This window comes from Actinia tenebrosa, unplaced genomic scaffold, assembly GCF_029948245.1.
Source record: "Actinia tenebrosa isolate PJP-AT-01 unplaced genomic scaffold, QUT_ActTen_1.0 PGA_scaffold7__59_contigs__length_16204524, whole genome shotgun sequence".
NCBI classification, from domain to species: domain Eukaryota; kingdom Metazoa; phylum Cnidaria; class Anthozoa; order Actiniaria; family Actiniidae; genus Actinia; species Actinia tenebrosa.
Window position 1 is genome coordinate 13,256,337 of NW_028292584.1, and position 17,344 is coordinate 13,273,680.

Here is a 17,344-nt window from a genome sequence, read left to right on the forward strand (position 1 = left end):
CTATCGGCAAGCAAAAGAAGACTTTCATTCGATATACACAATAAAGTATAAAGATAAAAAAGACTAGAGATACCACACGAGATCCCCAGATACCCATGGCAAATTGTCGCAACCGACTTAAATTATTCACCTGGAACAACACGAACTATCTAATCGTGGTAAATTACTACAGCCGCTATTGGGAGATCTCATCTCTTACTAGTTACACAAGTACAAGCATCATTCGCAAAATGAATTCCTACTTCTCTAGACATGGAGTCAGAAAGCGACCGTGCAAATTCATACAAATACTGTAATTGTCTTATGCCTCGTGTGTTAAGTGTGCTTTATTCACTCTCAATGTCATAATCTTACAGGTCTTATATATAGAAGACTAAGATATAGAATTACAATCGTGATAATGTAACGCAATATGGTGCAACTCCCCTTTGAAGAATGAGAGTGAAAACTGAAACAATGTTAATGGCTTATCTAAAATGTCTCTAAAGCTTGTAATGTTTGTGTTGTATGTTAATGTTCGTAGCGGGAGGTTTCTGGTCTCTTAAGGGCACCCTTGGGCGTTTGTTTTCCCTTGAACTGGTGTCTCCTGTTCCTCCTGTAATCGCCTCCGTCCTCTGTCTTGATTGTCACCTGGTGCTAGAGGCTCTAGTTCCTTGGCAACCTTGTCATACTGTGCCTTTTGGGTAAGTTGCTTTTTTTGAAGGCGTAGCTGGACTTCGCTGTGGCTTGGGCTTTGTGTTAGCAGGTTTCGTGTTGTGCAAGGCAGCATGGAGCGTAGACGTCTTCCCATTTAGAGCTGGGCTGGTGTCTTGGAATTGTTGATTGGTGTATTCCGTTGTTCAAGTAGTGCCAGATGTGGGCCTTTCCCGCAGAGCTTAGCCTTCTCTAGCATGAGCTTTGCCGTTTGGACGTTTATCTCAGCAAGACCATTCGATTGCGGGTACTTCGGACTTGAAGTCACACGTTTGAAATTCCACGAATCTGAAAAGCTGGCAAACTCGGACGAGCTGTATTGTGGGCCGTTGTCAGACTTCACTATCTCTGGGATTTTGAACACTTTTTTTTAAATTATACCAATGAATAAATGCGCCAATGACCATCATTTAAGTTACCTTGGTACAAGTACTTGATAACTTATGTATCAGTCAATTCCAAGGGTATGTGTGTGTGTGTGTGTGTGTGCGGCGTAGCGAGGAGGTTCTGGTCCATTTTTTCGATGTTATGTCGTTGGGGTGGAGCTGAGTCTCTGCGCGGTGCCGTGTATGCATGCATGCATGCATGTATATATACATATATATTCCATTTTTCTCATAGTTTTTGTTCTCTTTGTATGTACTGGGTAGCCTGCTCGGTAAGGAAGCTCATTTCATGTTTCAGGTTCTCCCCATAGCATTTTTTTTCTTTCTGCTGTATAACCATTAAAGTAAGTTAAGTGAAGTAAAATAATTGTTATAATAATTAGATATGGAGATAAACACAAAGGATCGTTTGTAAATACGACGCAAGTGTCATGTCGGTCGGGAGCTTTTGCCTCCATACTGCTTCTAGATTCGTATATATTTCCCCCAAAAGGACATGGTGGTTTACCATAAGGAAACGTGCAAAGGAAACCCGAAATTGAAGAAGACAGGGTCATCACCTAACACAGATTATGAGGGTGGGTCGGGAGGGCTACAAAGCAAACAGTTGTGCTCTTGAACGATTTATTGCGAAGAGTGGTAGATAATCTATGCGGAGAATATTTAAATAGTCCGTGGACCAATACTCGCAGACAGGGTTTATCATAACAACGGATTGTATTGATAATGTAATATATCAAGAGAGCATAAACAACAGAGGAAAGGAAGGAAACTTCTTAATAACGCGCGCGCCATGTAAATTCCCTGTTGGGCTATTGTTAGCCACCGGATGCACTTTAAATTTTGCCTTACCCCACTCCCGTGCGTAAATGGCACGCGCGTTATTAAGAGGTTTCCTTCTCTTATTTACGTTTTATACAATATTTCTCAATCTCATTAATAATTCATGAGGTCAATGACCAATGGCGACTTTGCATTGTGGTCACGTGCACGTACTCTTGATACTGGATTAATAACGGATCAAGACACTGATCAAACCACTGGCGAATAAATGAATTATTGCGAAGGAATTTTTAGTCTCACGAGATTCAAGAACAAATGAATTATAATGAGTTTGAGAAGTCAGTTCAAAAACTCGTGCTTCGTGTATGATCAGGGCACCCAAACACCTTGAAACAATAAAAGCATCTGTTTCATGGTATTTGGATGCCCTGATCAAACACTCGCACTCGTTTTTGATCTATTGCATAAACTCGAGGCGTAGCCGAGCGTTTGTATATCGGATACAACACGGACACGAATATTGTACATTGCTTAAAATTTTTTTAGGTTAGTTCCTTTGTGTTTCACTAAAAAAAAATTAAGATAAAAGTTAATCTGGCCAAAAAAAATCCAAGTTTATGCAAATAAACATGATTCTGCATCAGAATTATAAACCTCTTCACGGTCATGATTTCTGTTGTGCTTTCCTCATGAATTATTAATTAGTTCGTTGAATATCGTTGCAACACGCCACTTATATTGTATATATTACTTTTGTAGCTATCTGGAGGTCACGTTATACTAGCTTTCAATTCACTTCATGGATATATGTAACTTGGGACTTCTTAGCTTAAAGATATTGCGCAGAACGATTAAACAAATCACGCATCAGTTCACTACATTATCTACACTAAATTTGGAATGCAGAACAGTGATATTTTCTTTTAGTGTCAAGCCTTCAACACTTACCAGACGGTAGCAAGAATTAAGCAAGAATAAGCCTTTTCTTAGTTTAAGAATCGATTCCACTGCGCATGCGATTTTATCCCGAATTTGTCACCTTCTTTTGTCTAAACCTTCTTTTGTTCTTAATTAAACAAAAGAAGGTGAGAAATTCGGGAAAAAATCGCATGCGCAGTGGAATCGATTCTTAAACTATGAAAAGGCTTATTAGAACAGGATAAAAACAAAGCTGGTTATGAGGCATACCAATCAATGGCCTGTTCATTTTTCTGATTATAAAAACTCTCGTCTAGCTTACGGGTTTTCAATAATCTTCAAGTGAACGTCCGTCTAGAAGAGCAGTTTAATAGTCAGTTATGGCTGCTGCCTAATCACTGGCCGAAGACGAATATCGGAGCCTGGTTCTCAAATTAATTAGTTTTGCATCTGCATATGATATATATGTATGATTTACAAGATTATTACAACACTGTCTTTAAGTATGATCAATGTGTCTAACAGAACCGAAGGTAGGAGCAAAATGTGAACAGATTATGTTGCAAGTGTATCTTTAATAATCGAGAAGTAAAGGTAACGGATATCAGTAATATGTGATACAGATGTCCCGCATATCATTTACTCTATTAATAGCATTTTTAAAAGCACAAGGCAATTCCTTATCAATACTGTTCTCGTTTGGTCCATATTCACTCTTGATTGATAATATCTAATACTTGATTGTTACAAGACTGTCTAGTATGATCAATGTGTCTAAAATAACCAAAGAAAAGTGAAAAATGTCATAAAAATTGCAAGTGTATCTTTTATGATAGAGGAGTGAGTGTGATATCAGTAATGGTACAGATGTCCCGCATATCATTTACTCTATTAGTAGCATTTAAAAGCATAAGGCATTGCCTCATCAATACTGTTCTCTTTTGGTCCATATTCACTCAACATTTGCTCAAGTCATCCAGAGACTGGTACTGTGGAGACACACCCTTGTGTTGAAGGGCCTGGTACTCTCCTGTACGTGTTGGGCTTCCTGTGGATGGCACTACTGCGCTCTTAGGGGACAGCCGTGTTGAAGGACTCAGTGAATCGTAGTTACCAGTACGAGGTTGGATGGTCTGATAGGTGACTGGTGGTGGACTTGAAACAGCCCTTGTCTGTCCATGTTGATCTGCACTTTCATACTGAGGCATGGGGATTTTCGTCCGTATACCAGAATGTGATTGGGACGGCTGTGTTCTTGTTGACACCGCTTCATATTCAGGGATGCCTGCATTACTCGCCGATAATCCTCGCCTTCCTATTGGTTCATATTCTGGCACATTTGGTGTTTCTATATCTGTGGCATTAAAACTTGTCTCTTGAAGTGAGATGTCGTTCTTTGTTCGTAAGGAAGAATAATAGTAATGAGTGAATAGACAGAGAAGAAACAAATATATACTTAATTTTAATAAAGTTAGTCACCAAAAACCTAGAAAGCTGAGATGACTGAGGATCATATGGAAGTAAAGCTTTTTTGATATAAACTGCAGCTTGAAGATGCTCAGGAGTGGTGAGACTGTAGCTGGTAACAGATGTGCAAGTCCATCAACAGTTAACAAGCGGTTGAAACATGTAAAATGTGTCTACTCATAATCCTTGTCGGCCTCAGCTTTATAGCTTTTCAGGTGACTAACTTTATTGAAATAAGTGTATAACGCACGTAGAAATGAAATACAACAAAGATGGAATGAATGGATGGATGGACGGACGGACGGACGGACGGATGGATGGATGGATGGATGGATGGATGGATGGATGGATGGGTGGATGGATGGATGGGTGGGTGGGTGGGTGGGTGGGTGGATGAATGAATGAATAACATGGATAGCTGCATCAAAGTTCCATGCGCAATATCAATGATACGTAGATAATATTAGATAATGTGCTAAGATTTACACATATAACATTACCATTTGTCCTATCTTGTCACTTCCGTTTGATCTGCAAAAGGCGATATTAACATTTAATTGTTTTTATTTATCAGACCTTTTATCGTCTAAATGTCTCAGATTGGTACGTACTTTTCCCCAGAATTTCCTTTTGGATCTAAAATCAGGAAAAAATATCGTTAAAATGTTAATCCTAACTTTTTACCCCTTTTTTGTCTGTACTCTTATGTTCAATGTGTTTGCACCCTAAATAAAATAGCATACCTTTCCTACGGAACCACAGGAACCCCACTATAAGCATGATGACCAGGACAATCGACAAACCAAACAGGGCTCCAAGAACTGCCAACAGTGTCTTGTTCTCCTCTTTACATGGAATCGGCTTATTTTCTTGATCTGCGGCATACGGATTATTTATGTTATCACAATACAATACAGATATGGTCCCACAGGTGTTTACCACTGTTTTGATTACTGCACGGTATCGAGACCGGCAACTGTCGCGAAAGCGAAATAAGGCACTAGGCTACCGCGAACATGTCAAATAAATCGTAAGTATATGAGTACGATTTATTTGATCTCTCGATTACCTTGATCAGCAAGTAGAAATGAAATCAGTGATAATACAAAAGTAAAAACACCCATGGCCTTCCCCGAGTCGAATCCAAGCTACTAAACCATCTTACCATTTGATTTCTGAATGCTGTTGTAGTCTATCTGTAAGCCATTGATCTCTTCTCCTTGTCTTTTGATATAATCTCTCAAAGGCAGCAGTGTATCAGGTACTTTGCCGATGACTTCGAGCTCAAACTGCACTATGATGCTTCCCTCGCTATTATAATAAAAGTCGTAAATATAAAAAGAATACCGCTTTGCTCAAGTCAAACCATAACATATTGAAATCACTCATGTGGGTAAGGATATCGTGTGGATTTTCTTAACTGCAAGGCTAACCTGTGCTCAAATTCCGTAAGGAGAGAGGATCTATAGCACAGACCCTGGCGAGCTGCGCTACTGCTGTTTTTTGTGGCGGTGCTTAGCGAATATAAGTACAGTTACTGAAATTATAGCCACTATATATTTGAATACTTACATGAAATCCTTAATTTTTATGGCAGCCAAATATGGTACACCTAAGTATGCAGCTTCTAACTAGAAACAAATAAAATAAACGAATGAAAACAATGACTGTGCAGTGAACGAACGAACGAACGAACGAACGAACGAACGAACGAACGAACGAACGAACGAACGAACGAACGAACGAACGAACGAACGAACGAACGAACGAACGAAAATGAAAATTCTACTTACTATTTTGATGCACTTCTGTTTAAGATCATTGTAGCCTGCTGACTTTACGTCCTGAAGGTCATCCTGCCATTTTGGGTTTGTTATACTAAACTGGCCGGCAAAAGCTTCCTTTAAGACTAAATTAGAAGACAAAACCAGTAAAATATGGCTTGGTAGATCATAGCAAGAAACATCAGGACTGGCTCAACTTAAGCCAGTGACATTTGTAACTCTTATTAAAGATTACTCACCTATCGGCTGTCTGTAAAAATGCAATGTCCTTTCTCGTACACCAACGCTATTTTCAGCTTTACATACAATGCTAGCACTATCCAAATCATTCTGAATGATAGCCACCACCAGATACTGTTTTCTATTTAACCCTGCATCATGGCTGGTGATGGCAGTCAATATATTCGGTGCAGAAGGATTACAAGACAGGGATGTGTTACTGGGATATGCGTTGATACTAAAGTTGAACAATACCAGTGGATTGGACTGACTGTAGCTCTTGTTACTTGATCCAATCACTTCCAGAGGATCTAAGTCTGTTTAAAAAGAGAAACAAACGAAAGAAATATTTACACTGATAATCACTGAATCAAACAATCATTCATTCACTCAGTCAGTCAGCATCGACACTGCTTTAGGATATAAAGAAATGGCTTGATATCAATCAGCTGAATGAATGTCATAAATCTGAATATCTGATTAACAGACTTCAGTGAGGAGCAAGCCCTGCTCCCTTGCGCAATCATCCATTGGTGTACATTTCCATAGTAAACTTGCTATGCAGGTGATAAAAATCCCACACGAGACCGGAATTGACGTGTGACGTTGACGACCTATAGGGTTTACTTGTAAACAATGGAATTTTCTTTATCACCAAGCAAGTCTACTTACAATAAACAGATATGGGATTTTTTTGCTCTGTTTTATTGCATTCGTCTCCATTGTTTAGAATAAACTTGTAGGATCCAGCATCTGCTCGATTTATTGGGTTGAATATAAGATTATTCCCATTCCACACACGTCCATCTTTGGTCCATCTTCCAGTAAGTGGAGGACTACCAGATGTACTGCAGGTCACTGTTACCACATCCCCTTCAACGACTGGTTGGCTCGTACTTAGAGAACCATTAATGCGGCAATTGGTGATTTTGGGAGGCTCTGAAAATTATGAATAAATTCGAAGTTGGATTTTTTTAGTATGTCTGTTTTTAAATCGATTCTGTTAATCGGGAAAGAAAGAGGTAGAAGTGTTGAAAAAACTAGGGGATATCTTTAATGACATTTTACCTAATATGCTATCGATTTATTCATCTGATAGCGCTATCTTCCCTCAATACAACCGGTCCCTGTATCGTCATAGCAAAAATAGCTTTATTACATTTGAAAGTAAGGTAGAACTTAAGACATGTGCAATGAGCTGACAGTGAAAAATGAAAACAAAACACGTTTTTCACAGACAGCCAGATATCTTAACAATGCAATGATTATCTATGCATGCAGTTCGAGCGCTTTTTTTTTTTTTGCTCATTAGCATTCCCAAGGTGCTAAGGCGTACATTTGCATCCCCTACGCTTTTGTTAGGAACAACTCTACTCTATCATTGACATTTTCTCCTGGTATGCATATATAAATACATACATAACTATCAGCCATGCTATGGTATATTATCTGGTTTACCTTTTACTGTAACACTTTCGCTCTTACTTGGTCCAATACCAACTTTATTATTTGGTATACAGGTAAGACTGTAATTTCCATTCTCAGCAAGTTCAACAACAAAGATACCAATAGCATTACTACCAAGAAACACGTTACTACGATACAAAGAGTAAACTGGGGCGGGCTTGGCGTGTGACGTACAAATAACGTGTATCGAATCTCCTTTACAGAAGAACTTTTTCTCATCAGATATCTTAATGCTGGTATTTTCTGGTCTATCTGGAAAATAACAACGCATCATACATTACGATACAACCTTGTTAAGCATGGTTTTATTGTAATGTAATTGAAGGCCAGTTTTCATACAATCAGCTTCGCTTACATATGAATGAAAACTAAGTTCGTTGGTGGGAGCTGAGAGGAAAGTCAGTGGCCTTTCTAGGTGAAGCGAAATTTGCTTTAAAGAAACGAGCAATCCTCTTTGACATACCAGTTAATACATTTTTGTGTTCAGTAATTTGGCAATTGCGTAAAACAATAGAGCGAAAATGAATTGAAAATGAAAATGAATTGTTCTTTTCGCATGACAAAATGTACATTGAGTACATTAAATCTTCACTTACAGTTAACAGATAAAATGAATGATTTCCTTCCCGGATTGCCAACCCCATTGTCAGCAATGCAGGTGTAAATTCCTGTGTCGCTTATTGCAAATTTTTGGAAGACAAGGTTGTTCACTGGGCTTGACCATGAACTACTTCCATTGTAATATTCTCCATTCTTCATCCATCTGATGTTTGGCATGGGTTTACCAGTAGCATTACACACCAAGGTGATGGTTTGGTTCTCGACGGCAACTCCACTTTGACAGCCTTGACAAATCAACACAGTGATTGTTGGAGGGACTGCAATATTGTTGAATAGGATAGTTAAATAAATAATAGATATATATACGACAATCAATTTCAAATAATAGAAGTACGGTATAATCTTAGGGAACTCTTTAAAAAACCGATATGAAACGCCCCCATAACCAATATTTAAAATAAGCATTGCTGCTCGTCAAGAGGGGTACAACTAGACCTTTTTTGCAATAGATCGGTCATTTTTGGCGCATTAAGTTTTTGCCCGTTTAAAAAAAGTAAAATATAAAGTTGCTTAATATTTTATCTTACAAATAAGTACCGCAAATAGTTAACTCTAAACTAGGAAAAAGTAAAACACTTTATCTGGCATTGTTTAATAATCATGCTATAACAATCACAATAATGATTATGACGACGACGATGATGATGATGAAGAAGATAATTAGTGTGAGAAAAAATGGGGTATGCATTAGACACACACAGTTTCAGCTCTAATGGCCAGGTATTAGTGCGAGATGACTAATTAAATTAGCTAGTAGCTATTAGTTTAGACTATTCTAAAACAACTGGTAGACAATTGTCCTTGGTACATTAACACGCCATCACATGATGTGATCGATATAGATGAGACAATTTGAAACGTTTTATAACAAAACTAGGTTCAGATCACTAAAATAACAATTATGACATAACACTAACAGTATACACTGAGTGTGAGATTTTCCGATGCTGTTTTTTTACACTCTTTGCCGTTATCAACTGTCACATGATAATTTCCAGTATTTTCTCTGTTAACAGAATTGAACGTCTGGTTCACTTGATTCCACACTTGAACACCATTGGTCCATGTTATGTTCAGTGGATCACTACCACTGATGTTACACGACAACGTCACTCTTTTTCCTTCGATAACTGATCCATTGATCATATTCATACTAGCAACCTGACATCCATCAATATTTGGTGGCTCTACAGAGAAAAAACCAAAGTATCAAATATTCATTTGAATCCACATAAAAAGTCACTAAACCACCCGTGAAATAGATCAATAATACACAGTAGACCCTAATTCCATTAGATTCTTTTGTATCGACTATTGCTGATCAGATGTTGACTATTACTGAGTTTTCATTTAGAGTGATTTAAAAAATGCCCTCACTCAACTGTCAAATGGTGCTGGTATTATGTTTCTATGGCAATTTATTCAGTTTCAACTGTTGTGATGAAAGAAGAGAAGCAAAACAGAAATTCAAAGCCATGAAAGGTATGAAAAAATAAAAGTCGTGCAGTACGTACTATTTCTTAACTCTAAACCAAGGTCATTTTAAAATCTTTAAAAAAAAACAAAAAAAAAAACCGCTTATGGTATAATACCAATTACATACTTACATACCTACTTTATTTAGCATAAACAAATTATGTTATGTCAAATATTTATGGTAATAAATTAACATATTAGCACATAAGAAGCGCCGTAAGCACTCAAGAAGTGGGAGAAGCACTCAATTACGTATCGTGCTTCTCCTAACGCTTTGCACGTGCTTACGTCACGTCCTGCGTGCTTTATTACTGAACGAAGCACTGAAATACCAGTTTTATTTGTTAGATATATGAGCATGAAATAACAAAATGTTTGAAAGAGAGATTTAGTACTCCCATAGTACCTTTGACGAGAAGCGGCAAACTTCAATATTGACCAAACCCCACGGTGTTCTACGGTACACAGGTGTAGTTTTTCTTGCCTAATTCATTTAATGTCACACTAAACACTCCACTTGTACTGTTATCATGGATCAGCTTTGTGTTACGATACAAAGAGTAGTTAGCAGGAGGCTTGGCGTATGACGTACTGGAGATGGTTGCAAGACTTCCAAGACAAAAACTAATCTGGTTTGGAGAAATGCTCATTGATGTAGATTCTGGCAAGACGGGAAGGAAATCCAAATACACAAATTCTATAAAAAGTAGAAGTCTTGACGGCCGCATCTTTAACAGAGGGAGAAGAGTTAAGACAACTTGAAATCTGAACCAAATTTTTAGCTAAAGTTTTTAATGATAAAATTATTCAATGGAAATAAAACTGCCGTAATATATTACATACACTACACAATATAAAGTATGACATCATAAATTTATGTTAGTAATATTAATTTACAATAATACTATAATGCTATTATATGAGAAGTTCACCTTAGCCAGGCGAGAGAAGATAAGGTTTGCAATTTTTCAATGCTCACGAGGTTTGGTGGACGATCCTTCAAATATATTAATACATTGGTGTATTGGTAAACAAAATCGCAAAAAAAAAGTAATAGAAAGACAAAAAGAAAAAAGAAAAAGAAAAAAACACACACACAAAGATTTACCTTCATCTTTCTCAACTTAATGTTTTTTCATTTCTAAATTGCTTTGCTGCTTTTTGTAAGTCACAAATATTTACAAGGAGTATTGCCATCTTGAATTATGCGCGGAAAGTGCATAAAACTATGTAACAGTGCTAGTACTTGTATTACAGCATCTTAGTTTTTCTGTTAGTTCCACTTCCTGCTAACATAGCCGAAGGCCTTGATTACATATTTATATACACAATCAAAAGTCCCATATATTCTGTATACAAAGTACTTATGTTTAAAACTTGCTTAATTCGTTTAATCCTTAGTCAGATGTGTTGCTATATATAGGATTTTTTAAAAACTTCATTACAGTCGCTGTTAGTCGATCCTAGGCGATGGTGATTTCTTCTGCATTTTGTTGTGAGCAAGGAATTACGTTACAAACTGACTTGTGGTTCTTCTTTATTCAAATCATCGTAAAATATGCCATCAGTAATGGTATGAATACAAAAATATTTTTTATCGGCAAATTTAATGAATTATGTCCTGATTCTCACCTTGTACAGCCAGAATTGTAACACCAGGATAACTGCTGTAATCGAAAGAAAACCCCAACACGGCTTTGTATTTCATCTCGTCTGTTGTTCTCAGGTTCGTCATTGTAAACATGATAGTCACGACTGAACCAGTCTGAGTGATATTCGAAGTCAAGTCTGATCCACGACTCTGATAATTTGGATTAAAAATAGTTTTCTCTCCTGTGTTCGTGAATCGAACCAGATCTGTTTTTGTATCACCATCAACGTTGATAATTTTAAGGCGGACTCGCGGAGCGTCGGCAACGCACCTGGAATTATGCGGGTTTTTCCCGGGCCTGGGACCCCCTTGCGCGATCCGGCGACAGCGGCGAGGAGCGCCTTACTGCTGCTGTGTTTGCGAAGATATTTGCTCTATATATGCATGAATGTAAAGAGTTTGCTTATGACTTCTGTATGATTTGTCTAAGACCCAAAGTTAATATACCCAAGCCCAAGGGTTTCTGGTGTTGTGGTAAAAAAATGCAAATAGAAGACGACACGTCAGCACAATGTTACGAGTGTGGTAAAAACATTCGCAATGCCGTACCGAATGCTACCAGAGAGCAGTATTACGCCAATGGAGGTCGTAAGAAAACACCTTATAAGAGAATAAAATACTTTAGGGACTGGATGAGTCATATCCAAGGTTATCAACCGGTATATTTAGACAACGAAGTAAAGAAGAAAATCATAGACCACTTAGAAGAGCCAACCCCACAAAGTCTACGGAAAACGCTGAAAAAATTAAAGCTAGGGAAATATTACAAAGCTATTCCCTATCTTTTGTCTGAAATTACCGGTAAGTCTATTCCCGAGGTTTCTGATATGACAAAAGCCAAGTGGATGTTTTGTCGGCTGGATAAGGATATTCCTTATTACCCTGACGTAATTTATGAAATATTTTACAAAATAGACCCCAACCACCCCCTGTTAGGATGGATTCCGAGAAGATAGTGGAATTAGCATAAATATTACGCGTAATTTCCAGACTGACGTTCGATATGTAAATAGAATCCTGTCACGCTCTTTTCGAAGCAGATGTTTACTAAGCGAGCTTTCTTTTAGAAGAGTATATTTTTACCCATTGTTTCGGCAACCATTTTCGGCTACCTTTTCTACTCCCACACGGGTATTCCTGGTAGGCACATTTTGCGTAGGAAAAGTATTTTTTTTGTGTCCACTGCGCTGGCAGCAAGCACCAGAAATGTCTGTAGGGAAGTAGGTGGAGGCGAAATGCCTCTCCATGGTAGCAAGGGCCCCAAAAAGAGTCCTCGTAGCAAGGGCGCGGCAAGACACCGCTACCTTTGCATGGCGAAACACCGCTCTTGGAAAATCCATAGTAGTAGCCCAAAACCTTCGACACCCTCTATCTATTTCGTGGTAGTTGCGCCAAAGTGGCTATGTAGCCTGGTATGCGAATTCCTTGCAAAGTCTTTTGCGCTCGGTAGAGACCTTCCAAGATCTCCAAAAGTATTTCTGTAGTTCTTTGTTCTCCTAGCACGTATGCGACCATACCCGCAGCTATGTAGAGATACATCTATATACCTATGGACCCACGGAATACCCCTATGGATCCATAGTGTTTGTCCATGGAATACCCATGCCCAAACCCGTATTCGTAGATATATATGGCAACACCCAAAATACTATCCGAGGAAGAAATCGCAGGATTGTTGGAAGATAGGAGAAATGGAGTAGGGCTGCAAAAGGCAGCCAAATAGTACGGCATAGGAATACCAAAGATTCGTAGGATAGAGCGAGAGAATGGTCTGGAGGTAGCAATCCCCGAAAAGCCACCAACTACAGACCTGCAGAAACATTTCCTAGAAGTGCAGGATTCCTTTGCTATAGTCTTGGACGATCTCCAAAAAGCTAGAGAAGAACTCCGAGACGCAAAGGAGGAATTGCTAGCCAAAATGGAACAAAAAGAGGAACCCGAAGAGGATTCCTTCGAAGAAATAGAGGGTGAAGTGGAGGAAGTATCCACAAAAATAGACTGGCAAATAGCCGGCAATGTGCTATTTGCGCTAGTGGGCGTAGCTGCTGTCGTTTGGGCGCGCATGCAACCACCCAAAGTTATCTACTACAGACATCCAGCGGAGCCGCAGAGAAATTCTAGGATTCCGGAGATGGAGTAGAGACGTGCACCAGTCTGTCTTTCTTCTTTGCTTTGATAGTCTTTTCTCTACCAATTTTGCAGTATAGCGGTGGTGGAGACGTCCAGTCCATTTTCTGCTCGTCCAAGAAGTGTCCCCAGACCGGAGTGGTTGCATGTTCTACCGTGCAGCCCTCCAAAACGCACTCCGAGCATTTTTCGGAGAGAAACAGGATTGTCCTTTCTTTTTTTCTGTAGGTGGTTTTGGTGTATTTCCAGCATTGGTATTCGCCCGGCTGCATATGCAAAGCCTGCGTGCATTCTTTGTTTGGCGGCGCCGGCACTTCTAGTAGCTTTCCTGGATTCCGGGGCATCGAATGGTCTATTTTCCTAGCCAATTCGTAGTACGTATCCAAACCGGGCCCTTCGGGCACGAAGACAGTCGCTATGTTGTTTTCCCACTCCAGCAATATTTCTTCTCCAGGTATGGCAGTGTGTATGTTGCCGTTTGATTCGAACTTCCCGACTGCAAATGCATCCAGCAACGCATCCACAGCCCATGCTACAACAGTTTCTTTTGCCCCCCTGCGCAAAGCTACTCGGTGCCCTTTGGCAGGCCAAGCGGCATCTACGTTTTTGGGTACTGCGTATCCTAGTATTTTGTAGTCCCCTGCGGGTATTTCTTGCATTCGATGTATTTTGGTTCTACGAGGCACGGAATCCTCTAGAAAGCGCTTGGCTACGTCCTCTCCAAAGAACAATTTGCGTAGATTGTTTGTTCTTCTGGACATTCTATCCAATGTTTTCCTGTACTTCTCCAACTCTTTCTCTATTTTCTTCCTGTCCTCTTCTTTTTGCGGCAGGATGGACTGCCTTTGTTCCGACAGCTCTGCGTGGTATCTCTTCGTGGCTTCGACCCACTCGTCGCCTTCCAAATCGTCCCGTATGTCTTCCAATCTTTGCTGTCGTTTTCTTTTGGACAGGAAGGATATTCTGCGGGAGGAAGGCACTTCCAAAATGCCGAACGGACTCTTTTCTACTCCGATCCTTTGTGCCTTCTTTGTGCGCCAAACCCACTCCACGTGTTCCGTTGGGGGTAGCATCGTGGCAATGGTGGGGGCATTTGCATGCACTCGAGTGGGAAACTTGGACTCCGCTAGTATGGTTGGGGAGTCCTTCGTGTAGCAGCGCAGTGGAGGTATTTCCACCGGGTCTGTTCCTAGGATATCCACGCGGAATATAGGACAGTTTCGGAACCCAAACTCTGCTATCGTCCAAAGTACGCATTGTTCCCACTTTTCGTTGCCTCGAACTCGCACACCGGCTATGCGCCGTGTTCCCAAATTGCAGTACCACGCTAGGAATATTTCTCCCGTCTCTTCGCAGCAAATGCAGCAGCATCTATCCAAGTGTTCTGCGAGAGCCAACCACAAATTCTTTGGCGGCTGTACTACGAATATGTCCTGCAAAGGTTATATGGTCTCCGCTATGGCATTGGTGTGGGAGTTGGAGAAGTCTTTGCCGTAGATGGATATTTCCACTCTGCTGCATCCTCTTTTCTGCACGTCTGGGTGCAGGAATGTTCTACGCAGGTGGTCGTTCGGACAATCCACGTACTCTGCTAGCTTTGCTCCTACTGGGTTTTGCACTTCTCCGGCTTCGAAGTTGGATACTATCTTGTTGTATATTTTCGTACGTTTTCCGTCTTCCATCCAAGTGCAAACATGTTCTCCCACAGCATGCGTGTTCTCCAAAATCGTACCGTTGCGCCAACCGCTACTATGCTGCGGCACGTATCCCAACTCCCGCAAACGACGCACCAATGCAGCTCTATCCAAAGTTCCGGAGAAATCCTGTGTGTAGTCCACGGAGTATATTCCATATCCGTGTGCTTGTAGCAGCCTAGCAAACTTGGAAATGTTTTCGTCTACGGCTTCTATGGACAACTCCGAGGTGTCTACTTTGGCTACGAATACCGCGGCGGGTTCTCCATGCAAACTGGACCACTTGGCTGCCATATTGGAGACGCGGTCTACTATGTTTCCCTGCCTGCACGTGTGCACTACGCTGGTTGGTAGGAACACCCCAAATGTCTCCGTGGCTGCAATGGATACCTTGGAGACTATTGCCTTCGCATTCCTACAAAGCAGCTTCTTTCCATACAAATTCTCTTCGGAAACAAAACCATAGACAAACACATCGTCTACGAAAGGAGGCAATCCTTCCAGCGGCTGCAGACTGGTTGGTCCTTCGTTGCCCCGCAAGTAGTTGCACTTGGATATGTCTGGCAGCAGGTTTCCGTCGCAGGCATTGTCCAGCAGCAAATGTGCTAGTAGCCTACTCTTTGCTCGTATACCCATCTCTTGCAATGTAGTCGAAATACTCTTTTGCTCTTCCATCTTCTATATATAGGGGTCGAAGGTTTTGGGCTACTACTATGGATTTTCCAAGAGCGGTGTTTCGCCATGCAAAGGTAGCGGTGTCTTGCCGCGCCCTTGCTACGAGGACTCGTTTTGGGGCCCTTGCTACCATGGAGAGGCATTTCGCCTCCACCTACTTCCCTACGGACATTTCTGGTGCTTGCTGCCAGCGCAGTGGACACAAAAAAATACTTTTCCTACGCAAAATGTGCCTACCAGTAGAAAAGGTAGCCGAAAATGGTTGCCGAAACAATGGGTAAAAATATACTCTTCTAACTGTAAACGGTAGTTACCTTCAGGCATCAGGTCTATTATCTTTTCGGCTCTTTCTTCATGCATGATTCCTTCTGTTTCTCCTTCTGTGAATGTCGTGAAGGCGAAGTCGGCGTCCAAACGATCCAATACCTGGGTTCGCAGCTTGCGTACAGTTTTGTTTTGAATGCGCGCGATGTTGTCCATCTATATCTAGGAAATATTTTAACCTTCGTTTGCGACCCTACAAGATACTCGATAGAATCTAAATATCTTCGTAAACACAGCAGCAGTAAGGCGCTCCTCGCCGCTGTCGCCAGATCGCGCAAGGGGGTCCCAGGCCCGGGAAAAACCCGCATAATTCCAGGTGCGTTGCCGACGCTCCGCGAGTCCGCCTTACTGCTGCTTAACATAAGTCCACACCAAGTTTGCATCAGCATCAGTGAGGTTGACAGACCAAGTCATGGTGACTGACTTTCCTCGTACGGCTGTAATGGATGACTCTCCGCTCCAAATCCGTGCTCCATCTTGAGATAATATAAGCGACACAGACACAGCTAAGTCATGTATACTTTTTACAAGAGTATTCTAATGACATCTCAGAATATCGTAATCAAATTCGCTTAAAACAATCAAAATAATTCAAAATCAACTAGCACAATTCCTGTAAAGGATCTGAACCAGAGAAAGCAGAACAGTGGTATACTTCTTATCATGATCGTGACACTTAACTCATAATGATAAGATTAATGTACATATCAACACCGTCTATGCAATATAAGTATGAGTATAATATGTTGTATATGATGCCGTAATCAGTACTGAATGTCGATAAGGAAGTAACCTAAACAGTAGAATAACGCATGCAGCCAAAATCCATAATGCATGTATTGATCGGTGTTTGAAAACAAAAACTAACATGGACGTACTACAACTGCTTGCTAGAGAGTGCGTTACAAACGGTAATTAATTTGAATTTCATCCAGATCTAGGTATACGCCGACTGAAACAGAAAACCGATCTCAAACCACAGGAAACCCATAAAGAGCAAAGTTATCTACTCTTTGAACTCCTTCATTATTCCACTTCTTGTTGGGCCGTCATTATCAG

The 17,344-nt window shown here is 40.4% G+C and overlaps 1 protein-coding gene across 2 annotated transcripts in view; it reads right to left on the reverse strand.

Moving 5' to 3' along the window:
* Positions 1-3,335: 3,335 nt before the first annotated feature.
* LOC116295322 (uncharacterized) overlaps positions 3,336-17,344 on the reverse strand; it is a 44,617-nt gene continuing 30,608 nt past the window's right edge. Inside the window, exons 3-13 of one of the 2 annotated variants that reach the window (XM_089039830.1) lie at positions 8,314-8,595; positions 7,709-7,969; positions 6,923-7,189; positions 6,271-6,567; positions 6,041-6,156; positions 5,820-5,878; positions 5,413-5,558; positions 4,991-5,122; positions 4,859-4,883; positions 4,748-4,778; positions 3,336-4,174 (exon numbers count right to left, since the gene is read on the reverse strand). In XM_089039830.1, the coding sequence (XP_088895956.1) occupies positions 3,737-4,174; positions 4,748-4,778; positions 4,859-4,883; positions 4,991-5,122; positions 5,413-5,558; positions 5,820-5,878; positions 6,041-6,156; positions 6,271-6,567; positions 6,923-7,189; positions 7,709-7,969; positions 8,314-8,595 (2,054 nt within the window). In that variant the 3' untranslated portion in view covers positions 3,336-3,736. The remainder of the gene's footprint in view (positions 4,175-4,747; positions 4,779-4,858; positions 4,884-4,990; positions 5,123-5,412; positions 5,559-5,819; positions 5,879-6,040; positions 6,157-6,270; positions 6,568-6,922; positions 7,190-7,708; positions 7,970-8,313; positions 8,596-17,344) is intronic. The other variant, XM_089039831.1, reaches the window with a different exon arrangement.